Below are 18862 nucleotides of genomic sequence, written 5' to 3'. Positions count from 1 at the left end.
GCGGCTTTTAGCCAAACGTGACGTGAACCATTCCGCGCGTTTCTATGGTGATGACGCTATGCGTCAGGTGAGGGCGGGAAAGGTCAGGCGACCCCATTTAGATTAGTGTTGATAGTACAGGGCGAGTGACGTGTTGGCGATTGTCCCTGATGCAACGTGGAAATCAGGTGAAAAGGTGCCACTTGCTGTCACACAGGGCTGGGCTGGAGAAGGCTCTCTCGTATTGGAGAGGGAACCACGTGCGGTTTTCTGGTCATTTGTCCCTTTCAGGACTGGAGTGGGAGTCAAAATAGTCCCTGCCATTCCAAATACACAGAGGTCCAAACAGCTCCCCACCAGTCCAATCAGTAGGAATTGTCTATGGCAACTTATAGCAACCCTTCTGGCAGTTGCAGATTTCTAGTCTGGGCCTGGTCCCTTTAAGGACAAAAAACCCCTGAATTTAATGGATACATTTCTTTCCTACCTCTGAATTTTGGAATGAACCAGCCTCTGTAACTTTGTATCACAGCACCACCCTGCAGACCACTTAGGCATATCTCCCAACATTTTGGAAACGGAAAAAAGGACAAAAAGATTTGACCACGCCTATTTTTGTGGACACACCTCCTAATTACCATGTCCCTTTTATAAAATTTGGCAGGTTATAAAAGTTTGAACACATTTCTATGGTTTTATATATGTTATCACAGTTTTGCTAATGAAGGAGAATTGAGTCTTCATTCTTATCTTATCTAAAACTGTTACAAAAGTATCTGTTCTGGGCTCTCTGCCAAGAGCCAATTAAGTTAGAAACTTTGTATCTTTTTCTAGCTTTTCAGTGCGAGGGGGCTCCACCAATGAGGCGACAGTGCCCTCTTGGTTGCCATGGGCCGCTCCTGGTAACTAAGAGCCGAATTTCAGGTTTTCAACACAGAAATTCGGCTCTTCTAGTGCAGAGAGTGCAATTGGGTTGCTCCATATTTTGTTAAATAAGTTCAATTAGAATCTCAAAACTCTGAAAAAATAGACTAAATGCTAAACACCAACCTATAGGGCTCTTGTATGATGGGGGTAACATGCGTAGTGAGCCCTTATGTCTTGTGAAAAATGCTGTATAGTTGTTGCTGTGTAGTTATGAAGATACAGAATTACGGTATACAATTTTTGCTTTTCACCAGGTGGAGCAGAGTTAGAATGGATCCTTTACAAGACAGTTCAGAAGATGTAGATTGGTATGAAGATGGTAATGTATAATCAATTTATTCTACAAACTTTGGACATATTACTATTGTGAACCAGGAATAATCAATATTAGTTTTTTTAGACTGATCCTTCTTATGGTCTGTCATACATTATATAAATGAATTGTACTGTATGTGGACACCTGTCTGTGCAACATCTCATTCCTAGACCAAGGATCTTCTTCTTTTGCTGCTATAACAGGGTGTCTGAAGTGTAACAGGGAGCCACTATAATCTTCTCCAGCTACTGCTCCATATAACCTAGGTTATACTCATACAAAATTACCTTAACTAGTATGTTGTATACAGTTGCATTCCAATAAAAGTTGCATTTACACTCTGTTTTTATTTCTGTGTTTTTTGTTCATCTCCGAGGCATGAAAACTGTTATCTAGGGCTTAGTTACTCTAGCAACTGGGCAGCAGTCTGTTTAGAACAGGGGTCCCCAACTGTGGGCCGCGGACACTCCCGCACTGGGCCGCTGAGCCCAGTGCACAAAAACGATGCTGCTGACCCAGGCCCCATCCCAAACCCCCCCCCTGGTCTTCACAAAAATGTTGGGGACCCCTGGTTAAGAAGATGAATAGGTGAAGGTTTGAATAGAAAATTGGGCAATATAAAATAACAACAATAAAACCGAGGCTACAACAGAGGCTGCTGGGGGGTTAGTGACTGTAACATATGTAGCACACTAAAAGCTAAATTAAAGGGAAACATTATTTTTAAAGGTAATAATGAATGACTGGCTTACCTGCTAAATAGGTTATAACCAAATTATATTTTACATAGATCAGTTGCAATAGTCTCACAGTCAAGTCTCTTCACAAGCTCTAGAACCAAGGACCTCTCTTAGGTGAACTTTCAGTCTCAAACCCTATATTTATCACTTGGGGTCCTTATACTGGTAGGTTTCCCAAAGGCCACCATCAGAGGGGTACAGCAGTGAAGGGCCTCATAAAATTGAAAATCTTATTTTGTGTGAAGGGGGGGGGAGAGGGTTGGGTGGATCATGGTAAGGGTATTGACACAATGAGGTCTATCTGGCTGGATCAGAGGCATAGTCATAAGTATGTGGAAATTAGTTTCCTCTGGAGGGGAGGACTCTGCTAACTTAGAATGGGACCCTGTGATTCCTGCTGGTGGCCGTCTGTTTCCCACCAGAGTACCTGCCCCAAAACAACTCATTAGATATTATGATTTTTGACTACAGGGATACTAAGGAACTACACACTGGGAATTCCTTACAGTTTCCTCTTTCCTAGCATAACCTTTTTTGGGGTCTTCCTACTCTAAGGGGCAGATTTATTAAGGGTCGAATAGAAAATTCAAATTTTTGAATTTTTTTTAGTGTCAAAATTCACGCATTCGAATTTTAATCTCCCAATTTGAATGGGAATTCGAATGTGAGATGTGTCACACCTCGACCATGGAAACAGATCTAATTCAAATATTCACCACCTAAAACCTGCGAGTTATTTTGCAAGTCAATGGCAGAGGTCTGTTGAATCATTTGAATATGTTAATTGCATTCCTGACTATTCTATTTTTAATAACCTCCCATTCGAGTTGTGAGTATATTCAAATTATTAGAGTAAAAATTCACAGAAAGTCGACCTTTGATAAATCTGTAATAAGTATACTGTAAATATACAATAGGTCACTCATCCCATCTAAGGTTGTCAAACAAAGGCCACCTTATATGTGGAAAATTCTATCATTCTGGGGCCTCATTGGCCATGAATGTGGTTCCCCTCCAATCCATCTGTTGAGCTGATCAGACAAAGGCTTCGCTTCTACATTTTGACCAGATTTCCAATTTGTGGCGAGCTTTGCTTTCACATCAAGGTTTCCTATTGCCATCACTGGTGGTGTTTGGTTGAGAGACTCTGGCGTTCATTATAAGCAAATTTTCACCACCCATCTGGTTTATGCAATGGCTAATGTTTCAGCTGTGTGTTAAGAGTTTAGAATGTTGCCCACGTTCTCCTAGGGAAAAAAATGAAGGGACATTTGTTCCTTTTTTACAGTTTTTTTCAATATGTAAGTTTAAAGTTGAATGTCCCTGTCTCTGGTGTTAGAGTCCTGCGCGGGTCCATTTTTTGGAACCCGTACCTGCAATCCGCAACCCGCATTCTTACCCACTTGGACCCGCTAAGTACCTTATCTGCAACCCGGACCTGCGACCCGCTGACCATCAAGAATCAGGAAGTGCTGTGTTTGTAAACCGGAAGTGGCATCATCGGAAGTAGGCATTATCAGAAAAAAGGAGTAAAACGCTATTGAGAAGACCCGCGGCCCGACCCGCAGAACCGTCGACCCGCGTCTATACCCGTACCCCGAACTTCTACCCGCAACTTGCAGGGTACCGCAGGTTTTTGCGGGTAACCCGCAGGTACCCGACCCGCTGCAGGATTCTATCTGGTGTTTCAGTCTGGCAGCTCTGTAATTCAGGTGCAGACCCTAAACTGTTACAATTCTGCAACATTTAGTTGATAAATTTTTTAGCAGCATCTCTGAAGTATTAGTTACTATTATCACAATAGTTACTTGCCTTTAATGAAACTCAGTGATTCTGTATCCATTTAAAACAGTTTACAGGGTCGGTGACCCCCCCCTCCCAGAGCTGCTTTAGAAGGTGAAAAATGACACTTTACACTTCAATATTAGAAAAACAGTCACACATAGAAAATAGACAGTAATTGGAAAAAGTCATTATTTCTGGTGAACTATTCGAAAACAACTATGTGTATGAAGGTGAACAAAAAAACAGGCAGAAAGCACATGGTACCCATTTAATTTATTCTCATCAGATTTCTTCACAAATGGGGTGATTTACAAACTGGTATAAAATCATGTTGGATGTAGTATGTGTATTTTATGTATTTTACTATTGTGAATTTCCTTTAAATATGTAAGATCTAGAGTTTGTAGCTTCCTTTCTCATTCTTATCATTCTATGTTTATGTCTTTTCTCTGTTTTAGGTGACAATGAAAAATATCAAATATACGTCGGAAATCTCCCCAACACTCTGCCAGAGGTAACCCTGTGGGCACTGTGTTGCACGCCACTGATTTTCATCATGTTATTACACTATCGGAAACATATACATCCACAAGTGCAGTTGCGGTTCCTCCACTCTCTCTGCAGTCAGTTGTGCTTAAAGGAATTGTTCAGTATAAAAATAAAAACTGGGTAAATAGTCTGTGCAAAATAAATCTTTTTTTCTAATATAGTTAGCCAAAAATGTAATGTATAAAGGTTGGAGTGACTGGATGTCTAACCTAATAGCCAAAACACTACTTGCTTTTCAGCTCTCTAACTCTGAGTTAGTCAGTGCCTATAAGGGGGGCCACATGGGACAGTGAGTTTGCAATTGATCCTTGCAAACTCACTGAACAGTTGTGTCCCATGTGGCCCCCCTTAAAGTTGCTGACTAACTCAGAGTGAGAGAGCTGAAAAGCAGGAAGTTCTTTTACACATCCAGTCACTCCAGCCGTTATAAATTAAATTTTTGGCTAAATAACTATATTAGAAACATTTTTTTATTTTGCACAGTTTTTAATTTTACACTGAACTGCTCCTTTAACACAACTTTCATTAAAGGTAATTGCACTCCTTGCACTTCCATATAGTTGCACTCAGTGGGGCTCAGGCCTTCCTGCCTTCCATTCCGATTTGTGTGCTGCTGCACCTATTGATGGGGAACCCTGGACTTACTTCCACCTCTAGACCAGGCGGTAGCTCCAGGGTTCCCTCAGTCGCATCCAACCAATCACAGATGTTCAATTGCTCCAAAACAATAGGGTGCATGTGACACTCTCAAACACCTGTAATGATGCCATTGAACACCGGTTCAATTGGTTTGCTATTTTTTAGGAGCAGCTCAAAAACCTGTTTGAAGAATACCAGCCGAAAAGATTTAGAGTGTTCCGAGAAGGATACAAATGGTGAGAATAGTGTGCGTATTTGTTGGTTCTTAAGTTTTAAATTGTAAATATTGTACAAGCTGGCGTTAGGTCTGCCCTTTGTAAAACTGGTAACACAAGGACACCCAGAATGCAAGTGCTGTTGAAAAGTGCAAATCAGAAGCAAACGAGAGCACACATTGAGGCTATTCACAAAGAGCCATGCATGCAACAAGTGCCAATGGTCTCAATGAGCTTTCTCTGATAAATTTATGACGAGATGCCATAAAAATTTATTGGTAGTAAATATTCTAATTTTGGCATTTTTAATTTTTTTACTTGACAATTGAGATGTCACTTGACACCTCAAATGGCTGGAGGAAAATGACTGCAGTTAATTTATTCAATTGTTATTAACCCATTCAAGTTTCTTATTATATAATGTCGAGGAGTTTGCGATTTGAATAGAGTAGGGATGCCACAGAATCCAGGAATCAGCTCAGACGAATCGTAGCACTTTTTGCAGTACTCAGATACAGATTTGGCCGAACTGAATCCAAACGCTGAAATGCACATGACTAAAAACGGGTTGTTCAACTTTAAATTAAAGTTGTATTATGTATAGAATGATATTCTGAGACAGTATGATGTAGAAAGTGATTTCTCCTAGGTCTGCTTGGGGGACACAGGAACAATGGGGTATAGCTAACACCACTAGGAGGCAGGACACAACAAAAAAACAGAACTAATCCCTCCTCCTCCTGCTATACCCCAGCTCCCAGGCGGAGCCAGTCCAGTTTTAGTTGTGTCCTCAGGAGGTTAGGACATAGGCTCCTTCAGGAGTTAGTTTTTATTTTTTATTTTCCATTTTTATTTGTTTCTTTGTTTTCTATTAGTTTTATCACTATCTGAGGATGGAATGGGCTTCCACACTGCGTGTTTTGCCTTCATTACCTCCTCCAACTGGATGTCTCCGGGGTCTATTGTGCCCTGGCACTGACCACCCAGACCCAGGTTTTTATTCCCCCTTACACTAATGTGGGGATGAACCGTCTGGCCGGCAGACTACACAGAACTGGGCAGGTAAGCACCTGTTTGTTTTACCTTGCCCTGTTTCTTCCATGGTGGGATGCAACTATGCTGGGATAGGTGACTCCTTCAGAGCACACGGGTCTCCCTGCCACACGGCCCCCCCCCCTCACTTCTCTGCTGGGCTATTACCTTTAACCTCTGCACTGCCTTACCTTCCACACGGCCTGGTTCAGGGGTAACCTGTATTCATTAGGGGGTTTAGTGTTTAGGGTCCTCCACCCTACTCCTGGGACATCTAGCTAGTGGGATTAACCCCTGCTCCCTTGCAGACTCAGTGTTTTTTCAGGAACAGTTTTTTCCTTGACTTAACTTCTGAATTCTTTATTCTAGCACCATGTCTGAGGGTTCCAGTGACAACCTTTTTCCACGGACGGCTGTAACTGCTAAAGTGACCTTTTTAGCCTGTGCCAAATGCCGCAAACGATTACCACTTGGTAACAAGGAACCTCTCTGCTCCACGTGCATGCCACCTGAGCCTGCTCCGGAAAATCCGGTACCCAGACCTCAGGTAAGTCTAGAAAACCAAGGGGCTCCAGCTGTTCCTGCTTCGGACCCCCCACCTCAGGGCTCCCCTCCACCGCCTCGGTGGGCCACCCAGTTAGCCTCTGGCATTCCCAAACTCGCTGATTCTCTCGACAGACTGCTTGCCCGCTTGGATAATCCCAAGCCACCTAAGCGTAGGGCTCCTTCCCCATCTGCAGTGGACAGCGATGAGGAGTCATTCTCTCATTCTCCCCTCCACATAGCCTCTGGAGACGATCAGTCTCTCTCCGACGGCGAACTTTCCCAGACTTCGGATCATGAAGACGAGGATTCCCCAAAGCTATCCTCTGAGGCTATTGATTCCCTGGTTTCCTCTGTTTTGGAAACCTTACACCTACAGGAACCTGGAACCAGTTCCGGTTCGTCCTCGGGCCTCTTCAAGCGGAAGAACCGCCCTTCTCCCTCCTTTCCTTCCCATGATCAGCTCGATCAGATCATTCAACAGGAGTGGGACAAGCCCGAGAAGCGGTTCCAACCCAACAGACGCTTCCTTAAACTTTATCCCTTTCCTTCGGATCTCACTGAGAAGTGGGCTTCTCCACCTTCGGTGGACGCTCCTGTGTCTCGTCTTTCCAAGAACACAGCCCTGCCGGTTCCTGACGCAGCATCCTTCAAGGATCCCATGGACAAGAAGATTGAAGGTCTCCTGCGTTCTCTGTTCTCCGCTACCGGCACCTCCTTACGTCCGGTCTTCGCTTCGGCATGGGTGGCTAGGGCCATGCAGTCCTGGTCGGATGCTCTGTGTCGAGCTATTGCCGCTGGGGTTCCGCGTGAGGAACTTTCAGAACTTGCTTCCCAGATCAAGGAGGCCAGCGACTACCTTTGCGAAGCATCCCTCGATGCAGCTCAGGTGATAGGCCGTTCTTCCGCTATTGCGGTAGCCGCCCGTCGATCTCTTTGGATGAAGCTTTGGTCTGCAGATTTTTCATCCAAGAAGTCCCTGACTTCCATTCCATTCAAGGGCAAGCTCCTCTTTGGTCCCGACCTTGACAAGCTCATCAGTCAGGCTACGGGGGGCAAAAGCACTCTTTTACCCCAGCCTAAGACTCGCCTCTCCTTTCGCAAGGGGAGGAATTTTCGTGGCCCCCAGAACAAGTCTTCTAGGTCCCCCCCCCCTCGACAATCCTCCAACTTCAGAGGGCGTTTTGGGAATAAGGCCAAATCTTCATGGCAGTTCCGTAAGCCCTCCTCTAAGCCTGCCAACAAGACCTCTTCCGCATGACTGCCAACCCTTCGGGCCTCTGCCCGTCGGGGGACGACTGCAGCATTTCGCCTCTGCATGGACCACCCTGACTTCGGACTCTTGGGTACACGAGGTGGTGACTCGGGGTTATCACTTAGAATTTTCTTCCCCTCCACCTCACCGCTTTTTCATGTCCAGGGTTCCCCTAGATCCACTCAAGGCTCTAGCGCTCAGGGCGGCCATCGACAACCTTCTTCGTTCGGACGTCATCATTCCTGTTCCACCAGGAGAAAAATTCAAGGGCTACTATTCCAACCTTTTTGTGGTCCCCAAAAAGGACGGTTCTTCACGCCCAATCCTGGATCTCAAGGAACTCAATGCGTTCATCCGGCCGCGGAAGTTCAAGATGGAGTCTCTCCGCTCTGTCATTGCTGCGATGTCTCCGGGCCAGTTCCTTGCTTCCCTCGACATCAAGGACGCGTACCTGCACGTTCCCATTTTCCCTCCCCATCAGAGGTTCTTGCGATTTGCTGTCCAAAACCAGCACTTCCAATTTTCCGCCCTCCCGTTTGGGCTCACTTCAGCCCCGCGGGTCTTCACCAAGATCATGTCGGTGGCCACGGCACTGATCCGGACTTCAGGGGTGTCCATCACTCCCTACCTCGACGATCTCCTCATCAAGGCTCCGACCTTCTTAGCAGCCCAACAGGCAGTCCAACTGACCTTGGACCGGCTGCAGGAGCTGGGCTGGTATATCAACCGCAACAAGTCTTCCCTATCGCCAAGTCAGTCGATGGTTTTTCTGGGGATGCTCTTCAATACGCAGACACAGACGGTGTCTCTGCCGCTGGACAAGGCCCTTCATCTTCGCTCCTTGGTGCTGTTGCTTCTCTCGAAACCGAGGCACACGGCGAAGTTCTGCATGAAGGTCCTGGGGGTCATGGTGTCGACCATAGAAGCAGTCCCCTTCGCACAATTCCATCTCCGGGAACTTCAATGGAACATTCTCTCAGCATGGAAACGCAGATCCCTTCTTCAGGAGATTCGCATATCACACAGAACGAGAGTTTCTCTCCACTGGTGGACTCTCTCCAGCCACTTGACCAAGGGCAGGCCTCTCGGGGACCCGCGGTGGCGCCTCCTCACCACGGACGCCAGTCTCTCCGGCTGGGGAGCAGTCCTAGAGGGACGGTCAGCACAGGGTCTCTGGTCCTCCGCGGAGCGACGTCTCCACATCAATCTTCTGGAGATTCGGGCCATCCGCCTGGCCCTGTTCCACTGGCAACCTCTTCTAGCCGGCCAGGCGATCAGAATCCAGTCCGACAACGCCACAGCCGTGGCCTACGTGAATCATCAAGGCGGCACCAGAAGCAGGAGCGCTCTCAACGAGATCGGCCTCATCTTTCGCTGGGCGGAGACACACCGGGCGCATCTTTCCGCGATTTACATCCCGGGGCTTCTCAATTGGGAGGCGGACTTTCTCAGCCGCCAATCCCTGGACCCGGGCGAGTGGTCCCTAAACGACGACGTTTTCCTGCAAATATCCCAGAGGTGGGGCACTCCAGAGGTCGACCTCATGGCCTCTCGCCACAACCGCAAGGTGCCTCTCTTCTTCGCACGGTGCAAGGATCCACTGGCCCTAGCGGCGGATGCCCTGACGGCTCCTTGGGACTTTCGTCTCGCCTACGCCTTCCCCCCTCTGCCCCTTCTTCCCAGAACCATAAAGAAGTTACAGAGGGAGCACACGGCTCTCATCCTCATCGCCCCCAATTGGCCTCGGCGCACTTGGTTCTCGGACCTCGTAAACCTATCTGTCGACGAACCGTGGCCTCTTCCCGCCATCCCAGACCTTCTTTATCAGGGACCAATTCTTCACCCAAGCCCCGTCAAACTCCAATTGACGGCGTGGCTCTTGAAACCGCTATCCTAAAGAGAAAGGGTTTTTCCGACGACGTTATCCTGACCATGAGAGCTGCTCGCAAGCCTGTCTCCGCCAGGACTTACCACCGGGTCTGGTCCACTTATCAACAGTGGTGCCTGGCTCAGGGAGCGGAATTCCTTCGCTTTTCCGTCGCCAACGTGTTGGCTTTTCTTCAGGAAGGGCTTTCCATGGGGCTCTCCTTGGGCTCTCTGAAATCCCAGGTTTCGGCCTTGTCTATCCTGTTTCAGAGGCGTCTTGCCTTCCACGCTGATGTCAAGACCTTCCTGCAGGGAGTTGCTCATGTTCGGCCTCCCGTTCGGTCCCCCGTTCCGCCCTGGGATCTCTCTCTGGTTCTCCGTTCTCTTCAACGGCCTCCGTTCGAGCCCCTGTCTTCCATCTCTCTTCAATGGCTCACGTGGAAGACAGCTTTTCTCGTGGCCATCGCATCGGCTCGACGAGTATCTGAGCTGTCTGCCCTTTCATGCAGATCTCCCTTCCTCATTTTTCACGAGGACAGGGTGGTTCTACGTACCATTCCTTCCTTTCTTCCTAAGGTGGTTTCTTCCTTTCATCTCAACCAGGAGATCACCATTCCCACCTTTTGCCCTTCCCCGGCTAACCCTAAGGAAGTGGCACTCCATTCGCTGGATCCAGTCCGGGCGCTCAAATACTATCTTCATCGAGTGGAGGATGTCCGCAAATCGGACTCCTTGTTTCTCATTCCCTCTGGGACGCGACAGGGTCTTCCTGCCTCTAAGGCGACCATTTCCCGCTGGATTACACAGGCCATACAGAGGGCCTACACGGCTCAGGGACTACGACCCCCAGCTAGGATCAGGGCTCATTCCACCAGAGGTGTGAGTACGTCCTGGGCTTTCCGGAATCAGGCTTCAGCTGAACAATTGTGCAAGGCTGCCACTTGGACTTCTATCCATACTTTTGCCAAATTCTACCACTTTGATACCTTTGCGGCATCTGACACCCGCTTCGGTAGGAAGGTACTGCAAGCCGCGGTGGCTGGTTCCACGTCGGCCTCTACCTCCCACCCGTGATTTTTGGGACAGCTTTGGTATGTCCCCATTGTTCCTGTGTCCCCCAAGCAGACCTAGGAGAAAAGGAGATTTTGTGTACTCACCGTTAAATCTCTTTCTCTCCAGTCGCTTGGGGGACACAGGACTTCCCTCCCTGGTGAGGCCTTCACGTGTTCTTTCAGACATGGTCTCTAGTGCAAATCTTTTATGTATATAGTTACTGGCTTCATGTTTTTTGGTAACCTCCTGTTCCGTACTTTGGTACAAACTGAACTGGCTCCGCCTGGGAGCTGGGGTATAGCAGGAGGAGGAGGGATTAGTTCTGTTTTTTTGTTGTGTCCTGCCTCCTAGTGGTGTTAGCTATACCCCATTGTTCCTGTGTCCCCCAAGCGACTGGAGAGAAAGAGATTTAACGGTGAGTACACAAAATCTCCTTATTCTGAGACAATTTACAATTGGTTTTTATTTGTGGTTTTTAAGTTATTTAGCTTTTTATTCCACAGCTCTCGAGTTTGCAATCTCAGCAATCTGGTTGCTAGGGTGTACATTACCCTAGCAACCTTGCATTTATTTCAGTAAGAGACTGGAATATGCAGGTCCGGATTTGTGGAAAGGCCACCAAGGATTTTAGGGGGCGGCATGCTGCCCCATGACACCCATATTAGTTCAAAAACACTGGGGATGTGCAGGAGATACAATAGCAATCCCAATTGCTCAGGTCCCAATGATGAACGTTAGTGCAAATAAAAGGGAGGGGACCGGGGCGGCAAACAGCAGCGGGCCTAGGGGAGCTCGCTATATAAATCCGGCCTGGGAATATGAATAGGAAAGGCATGGAAAGTAGAGCAAATGTAGCAATAACAATAAATGTGAAGCCTTACAGAACATTTCTTGTTTAGATGGGGTCAGTGACCCCCATTTGAAAGTGAGAGAATAAGAAGAAGGCAAATAATTAAAAAATTATAACAAATAATGAAGATTGAATGAAATGTTGATTATAACTGGCCACTCTATAACATACTAAAAATTAACTTAATGGTGAAAAGAAGGAAAGAAGATGGCAAATTATTAAAAAAAATTATATTCTTAAAAAAGAAGAAATGAGGCCAACTGAAAAGTTGCTTAGAATTGGCCATTCTATACCACAGTAAAAGTTAAAAAGTTTAAAAAAAACTCTGGACAAATGAATGCAAAAAAATTATGTTTCCATGTGATGCAATTTTGTTTGCCAGTTTGGATTAGGTCACATATTTGGCCTGTTGTGGATGATTCATTGAAATCTATGGACGACAATTTTTTTTTGATGTGTGAAACTTAGCAAAAAATTTCACTCATCACTAATATTTATATTTAATGCCCCCCTTGTTCATTAACAAGCTGCCTTGTAATTCTCTTGTAGCTTTGCCTTTGTATCATTTGAGGACTCTATCACAATGCATCATGTTCTGCGGCAGCTGAATAACTGCTCATTGGAGGGCCGCTGTTTAGTTGTCAGCAAATCTCATAGAACATCCAGATCAAGCTGTTCTTCGCTGCAGGATCTCCAGGTGGGTCTTCCACATAAAACATTATCAGGGGAATGTAATAAAAGTCGCAAAGAGCAAAACAATTCGCACCAATAAGACTAAAAATCCACATCTCGCAATGTAATATTGTTCATTAAACTGTTATTGCATTGCGAATTTTAATTGCGCATTGCGACTTTTAATTGCGCATTGCGAATTTTAGTTCCGCACTCATAAGAAGTGCTTGAAGGTGTCGTAATCTTTTGGAGCAAACATAACGACTTTTTCAGTAAGAAGTTTTATTACATTGACTGCGCATTGGCGCAAACTATAAAATTCGCAAACGGTCTTTCACTGTCGGAAGTGGTCGCTAAACAGGTTCCGGGCTCGCAAAAGCTATATTAAATTCGCACAAAGCAAAATTTGTTCGCGCAAAGGCATAACTTTTCGCATTGCGAATAGTTTTTCCGTTAGCGATTTTTATTACATTCCCCCGTTTGTTTTTTTCATAATGAAAGAAAATGTAACACTAAGCAACTCTCTGACATGCATTAATTAAAGATCTTCACTTCTAAAGTTTTCAAATGCAATTACAGCTAAAATAAGTATTTGTTTATATTATTCTGTTCTCAAGTTCTGACTCTTAGGGGTTTTTCACCTTTGAGTTAACTTTTAGTATGATGTAGAGAGTGATATTCTGAGGAAATTTGCAATTGGTTTTGATTTTTTATTGTTTGTGGTTTTTAGTGGAGTTATTAAGCTTTATATTCAGCTGCTCTCCGGTTTGCAATTTCAGCAATTTGGTTGCTTGGATCCAAATTACTCTAGCAACCATGCATTGATTTCAACAAGGAACTGGAATATGAATAGAAGAAGGCCTGAATAGAAATATGAGTAATAAAGAGTAGAAATAACAATACATTTGTAGCCTTACAGAACATTTGTTTTTTAGATGGGGTGACCCCCATTTGAAATACTAGTGTAAAATGAATACTAGTGAAAATATGCCTGCAAAGTCATGCTACACTTTTTCATGCATTTTTTGGCCAGGTGGGTTTGCCTTCCCACAATGCAATGTTCAGAAGTTTGCTTTCCTAGAATCCCCATCTACGAAAAACTTAGAGTTGCAAGTGTAACTGCTACACTGCCAATCATATTCTGTTCATGCAAAGTAGTGTTTTCCCTTTTGGGTTTTTCAGCAGTGTTCTGTGGATGGGCCCTTATTTCAAGGCTTTGTGCAGTCCAGTCACCCAAAAACACAGTCTCAGTCTTATACAGACATAAATACACATTTATTGGAGCAATACTCTAATGAATGCTCATATTACATAGGCAGCTAATTATTTGTATTAGCCCTCATACAAAATAATGTGGTAATAACTCATATACAAATATCTCTTGATATACATACACTCTTACAGCTGCCAGACAGCACTGGTGAAATAAAAGACTATGACCAAAACTGCACAGAAGAAAAAGAAATTGCTGACAACACATTCGATGAAGAAGAGGGATATTATAATGGAAGGGACGTTACAGCTTACAGTAAAGCAGGGGAGATGCCAAAAGACCCTGTAGAAGAATACAAGGGAACAACAGGAGAATTCAATAAAACAGACTTTGCAGCAGCTTCTAAGGACAATTTCAAACAGACGGTGAGTATTGTGATAAAGCTCAGGCACATATTACACCCGGGCCCAGTATCGTTTTTGGGAGGCCCAAAAAAATCAGATTGCTGCATTTTGGGAATTGATTTTTCCTTTAGAATTTTCAGAACAGGCAGTGAAGGCACAAGTAAAATAAAAAGCTGTGGGCACACGGGCTGAAGGCTCCGCTGCTCTGAGCCTGTCTATTTTTGCAGGCTGAGAAAATCGGATCTGCTCCGTGGCCCATCTTCATTGATTTGAATTGCTTCCACTGGCGCATGCTCACAAGCAGCGTCTGCCTTTGCGTTTTTGGGCTGACCTCCGCTGCTTGTGAGCGTGTGCAAGTGGAAGCAATTCACATCAATGAAGATGGGCCACAGAGCGGATTCGCTTTTCTCAGCCTGCAAAGATACACAGACTGAGAGCAGCAGAGCCTTCAGCCCATATGCCCACAGCCTAAGATGAAAGCCATTTAAGTTTGGTAAACATATTCTATTCAGTGTAGCTAACATCATTTTTTGCTTCTGCAATTTTTTGAAGTATAGATTTTTCTGTAAATTCCAGTGTAATTCTAGTATGCATTTCTATATAGGTGCACTAGAGCTTTTACATATGAAATTTAACACAAAGGCTCATGTTGTACTACTGCCTAGGAAGCACAGCCATGTACTGCCCAAGTGTGCTGGGGGTGTGTTGCAAAAACCACTGTTACAACACATTTCCAATATCTGTCCCTCAGCCTTTACTTTCCTACACTGGGGCATGTTTACCAAAGGTTGAAAGTGAAAACTTGGAGTAATTTCACCAAAAATAAAGATTCCCCTCATCATACCAATTTACTACAAGGAGAATACAAGAATAGATTCCCTCATCATGCCAATTTACTACAAGGAGAATATAAGAATAGTTGTATGATATGAAGGAGAATAAAAGGGGAATCGTTTTGGAGAATTAACTTTTCATTGGTGAAAATTCTCTTTTCATGGTGTAAGAAGAAAATAGAAAATTCTTCACTACAAATTGTATGGGGAAAATATGCTGGGGAATATTCACCGAGAGTTTACACCAGGACAGAATTCACCATATTTTTCTTGGAAAAGTGTACTTAGGAAATATGAGATGTGTTGTGAAAATACACATAGCTAATTAAGATGAACTTTGGTGAAGTTGGATGAAGAGAAAATTCACACTTTAGTTAATGTGCTCCATTGTTGTTACTGAATGTGACCAGTGTCCATCTGGACCTCATGGGGCCCCACCAGGGAAACTGTCTGGTCTGGGACAACTATCACAACTGCTTGACATAAAAAATGTGTAGGTGTTAACTCACGGTTTATACATTTAGATATACAACATGGTATACCACAGGCCTCTAGAGTGAAATTCCTCCACTCTCCATTCATTTCTATGGGATTTTTAAAAGAGTACTTATCAATGGGTGAAAATGAAAGTTCATCCTTTGATAATTATGCCTTCCAAAGTCCCATATAAATGAATGGAGAGTGGCAGAATTTCACTCTAAAGGACGGTGGCAATCTTTAACTTCACTCTTTGATAAATATACCCCTAAGAGGCACATTTATCAAAGGTTGAATTTCGAATTCGTGAGTTTTTAAAAACTCCCATAAACTCCCATGAACTCTAAATTCAACCCAATTCGAAAATTCATTAAAAAAATCGAATTTCCTAAAAAACCAACCCAAAAACTCAAATTGATTTGAGTTTTCAAAAATCGATTTGTTTTTTCTACGACAAAAACTTGAATGTCAGGAAGGCTGCAAACAACTCTAAATTGATCCCAAGACGTCTCTCTTTGACTAAAACAGCAATTCTGCAGGTTTTAGGTGGTGAATAGTTGAATTTGAGTTCTTAAAAGGCCAGTGTATGATAAATCTCAAAAATCTAATTTGAAGTTTTAAAAAACCTCAAATTGAATTTTAACAATTCCCTAGTCGTATTTGACAGTTTTGGCCATAAAAAAAACTTGAATTTTCAATTCGACCCTTGATAAATCTGCCCCTAAGAGAACACCCGCTGGTTGTGGAATCGTCCCAATACCTCAGAATTTCACAGCAGGAACGGGAACAACCAAATAACAACCCCCATGAGTCATCAAATTAATAGATTATTGGCTTATTATCAAATATAATTTCTCATAAGGTCTCTATAAGGATTTCAGAAGAGCTTAAAGTTAGAAATGTTATTATAATGTTATTATATATTGTTGTTATAATTACATGAATCTTATCACTTTTTTTTAAAGATTTGTACATTTGAACCATAAAGAATAACAATAAATAAAAACAAGTTTGAAAAAAATTTAAGAAAGATATGGGAATTATCCTACAATGCAGCCCACTATGGCTTGGGCCAACAAGGAGATTCTCTGGTCCCCAAGTAGGCCAGTCCTACCCTGAATATGTCACACGAAGGGTTATGTAATCAAAGGCACTAAATTTGTCCAGGAGCAGTAACCTATAGCAACCAATCAGCAGGTAGAATTTCCTGGTCACATGTTTAAAAGCAAACATCTTATTGGTTGCTATGGGTTACTGCTCCTGGGCAAACTTTGTGCTTTTAATTACCTATGGGGGATGATGTACAGTATCTGAATCAGTGAGGGCAATACACATATGGTCCTAAAGAGCATCTAATAGTAAATGCTGATCACACATAATACAGCCATATCAGTGGCTCTACTGTTTTATCTAGTAACCAATGCACAATGAAGTACTTACCTGGCAAATATGACATTTAAAGGGGCTGCTGCTGATCCAACTGTAAGGCCCTGTTATTGCCCCACCCAGCCTGGGGACCTCCATCAACTCCAGTATCCTTTTTTTATCCTGCAGCCATGTCAATTCATTCATAAAACTAAAGCAGATCCTATAAATGTATTAGTCAGCAAATGCCAGAGATAATGATGGCTGCATTTCAGATGGCTGAAATACCCCAGACTGAAAAGTGCCCCAATATACAGTAGCCTGAGGGTAGTGTATTAAAGGCAGTTTATTGATTTATGTATTTTTTCATTGGCAGTATAAAGAGAAGAGCGATGGGAAAGTTTCCCCAAGAAACAGCAATTGTGAGTATTTACCATTTGTTATATATGTGCTATTGATGTTTAATTTGACCTCCTTATCTATCTGCTTATTAAGCATGCATATGAGCTCTACCAATAGAATTCTGTATACATACTCCATTAGAGAGCTGTGGGTGTGTTGATGAATAATCTTCTAATTTGTGCATCACACACTGCTCTGGGTGTGCCTTAAACCTGCAGGTATTCTTACTTGTGTGCCCTGATTGCCATGCAAATAGGGGGGCATGCATGTCAATGGTCATGGGCCCATTTTACACCCATTTGGTGCCACTCTTTGCTCTATACAGGAGGCAGTGAGCACCCCTGTCTAGCCCCATTAGATACTGAAGGGGTTCTGAAAGTAGACTCTCCCACCTTCCCAACTGGGTTTTGTTGTTGAGGCTAGGAATCACCCACACAGTCCCAGATTATTATCATATTAAGATCATTATCTTTTGGTACCTGTACTTTCCTCCCATTATATCATCATGGATTGTTTCTCTCCACATCACAGGCGGCGGGTGGGAAGATGTGCCAGTCCAGTGCTGTTGTTCTGATGACCAGAGTTGCTCGGACGTGGAGCAAGATGTCTCCTGCACAGACTTTAAGAAGATTAGATACTGCATTTTGAAGCTGGAGAAGAAAAAGTTGGAGCTCGAGATATTAAAGTTGCGCTTGGAAATCCAGAAGCTGAATAAATGTGGCTTTAGGAACAAAGAATGAAACACATCCTTCTTTATGTGGTTTGGTTTCACTGTTCCCTTGCTTACGTGTATATAATTTTATTTATCCGTAAATGTTTCACATGCAACCAGTGTGTCTCTGCCACAGTATTAATACAAAAAGCTGCTTTTGTTTTAGTTGACCTCTTAGGGTAAAGCCACATGGCAAGACTTTATGTAGTGAGACACAATTGCTCCATATACTCTTTCAACTAGATGCAGGGGTGATCCTTGCCCCTCCCCCGCCCAAGGCAGCTTGGTGCCACCCCCCTCCCTGTGCGCTCACCTTTTTGCACTGGAGGGCGTTAAGGGAGGGTCCGCGATGTTGGAGGAGGGGTCCAGGAGAGCGCAATTATGCTCACTGCACTAGAAGAGACAAATTTCCCGTTTGAAAACTGGAAATTCAGCTCTTAAAGGAGTATTCAACTCCCCCACTAATAAAACCCCCTACCCTACATAGTCCCACTCCCTGCTCCCCCCTGACATCTGTAAATGCCCCTGATCCTTAAAGGAGAACTAAACCCCCCGTTAATCAAAAATCCCCATCCCCTTCTGTCCATTGGCCCCCCTCACTGCTTTCTCCCTCCATAGTAACTCAGTGGAAGTGTCTGTCATGTACCTTGGCATAATTATGCAGAGTAGCGCAGCGATGACCTTCGGTGCCATCTCCTGTATTTTCGGTTACTCTTCTTTTCCTTTCGGCAATCTTCAGAGCTTTCCGCGCATGTGCAGTAGGCACGACTACCAGAATGGTCCCAACTGCGCATGCGCGAAAAAGCGCTCATTTCCGTGAGAAAGATACAGAAAATGGTGCCGATGTGCTCCGCTGCGCTACTCTGCATGATTATGCCAAGGTACATAACAGGGACACTTCCAATGAGTTACTAAGGAGGGAGAAAGCAGTGAGGGGGCCACTGGACTGAAGGGTAACTATCACAAAAATTAAATATAAGCTTCCTCATACCGAAGTAAGAAACTTTCTAAATACAATCAATTAAAAATTCTGCA

The 18862-nt window shown here is 44.1% G+C and overlaps 1 protein-coding gene across 6 annotated transcripts; it reads left to right on the top strand.

The window, feature by feature from the left end:
* The first annotated feature begins 19 nt into the window (after positions 1–19).
* Positions 20–18000, top strand: XB5727634.L (uncharacterized XB5727634 L homeolog). 6 transcript variants are annotated; one of them, XM_018225144.2, is made up of 8 exons: positions 20–175; positions 1161–1225; positions 4206–4261; positions 5101–5171; positions 12299–12446; positions 13826–14059; positions 17090–17135; positions 17647–18000. In XM_018225144.2, exons 1-8 carry the CDS (start codon positions 150–152, stop codon positions 17853–17855), a joined length of 855 nt encoding a protein of 284 aa, XP_018080633.1. In that variant the 5' UTR covers positions 20–149; the 3' UTR covers positions 17856–18000. The 6 variants fall into 6 exon arrangements, with proteins under 6 accessions (XP_018080633.1, XP_041426198.1, XP_018080634.1 ...); XM_018225145.2 differs by having other exon boundaries at positions 58–167; XM_041570263.1 differs by having other exon boundaries at positions 66–170; positions 1169–1225.
* The last annotated feature ends 862 nt before the right edge of the window (positions 18001–18862 follow it).

Source organism: Xenopus laevis, chromosome 7L (assembly GCF_017654675.1).
Source record: "Xenopus laevis strain J_2021 chromosome 7L, Xenopus_laevis_v10.1, whole genome shotgun sequence".
In the NCBI taxonomy this organism is placed as follows: Eukaryota; Metazoa; Chordata; class Amphibia; order Anura; family Pipidae; genus Xenopus; species Xenopus laevis.
This window is presented reverse-complemented; position numbering and strand designations above follow the sequence as displayed.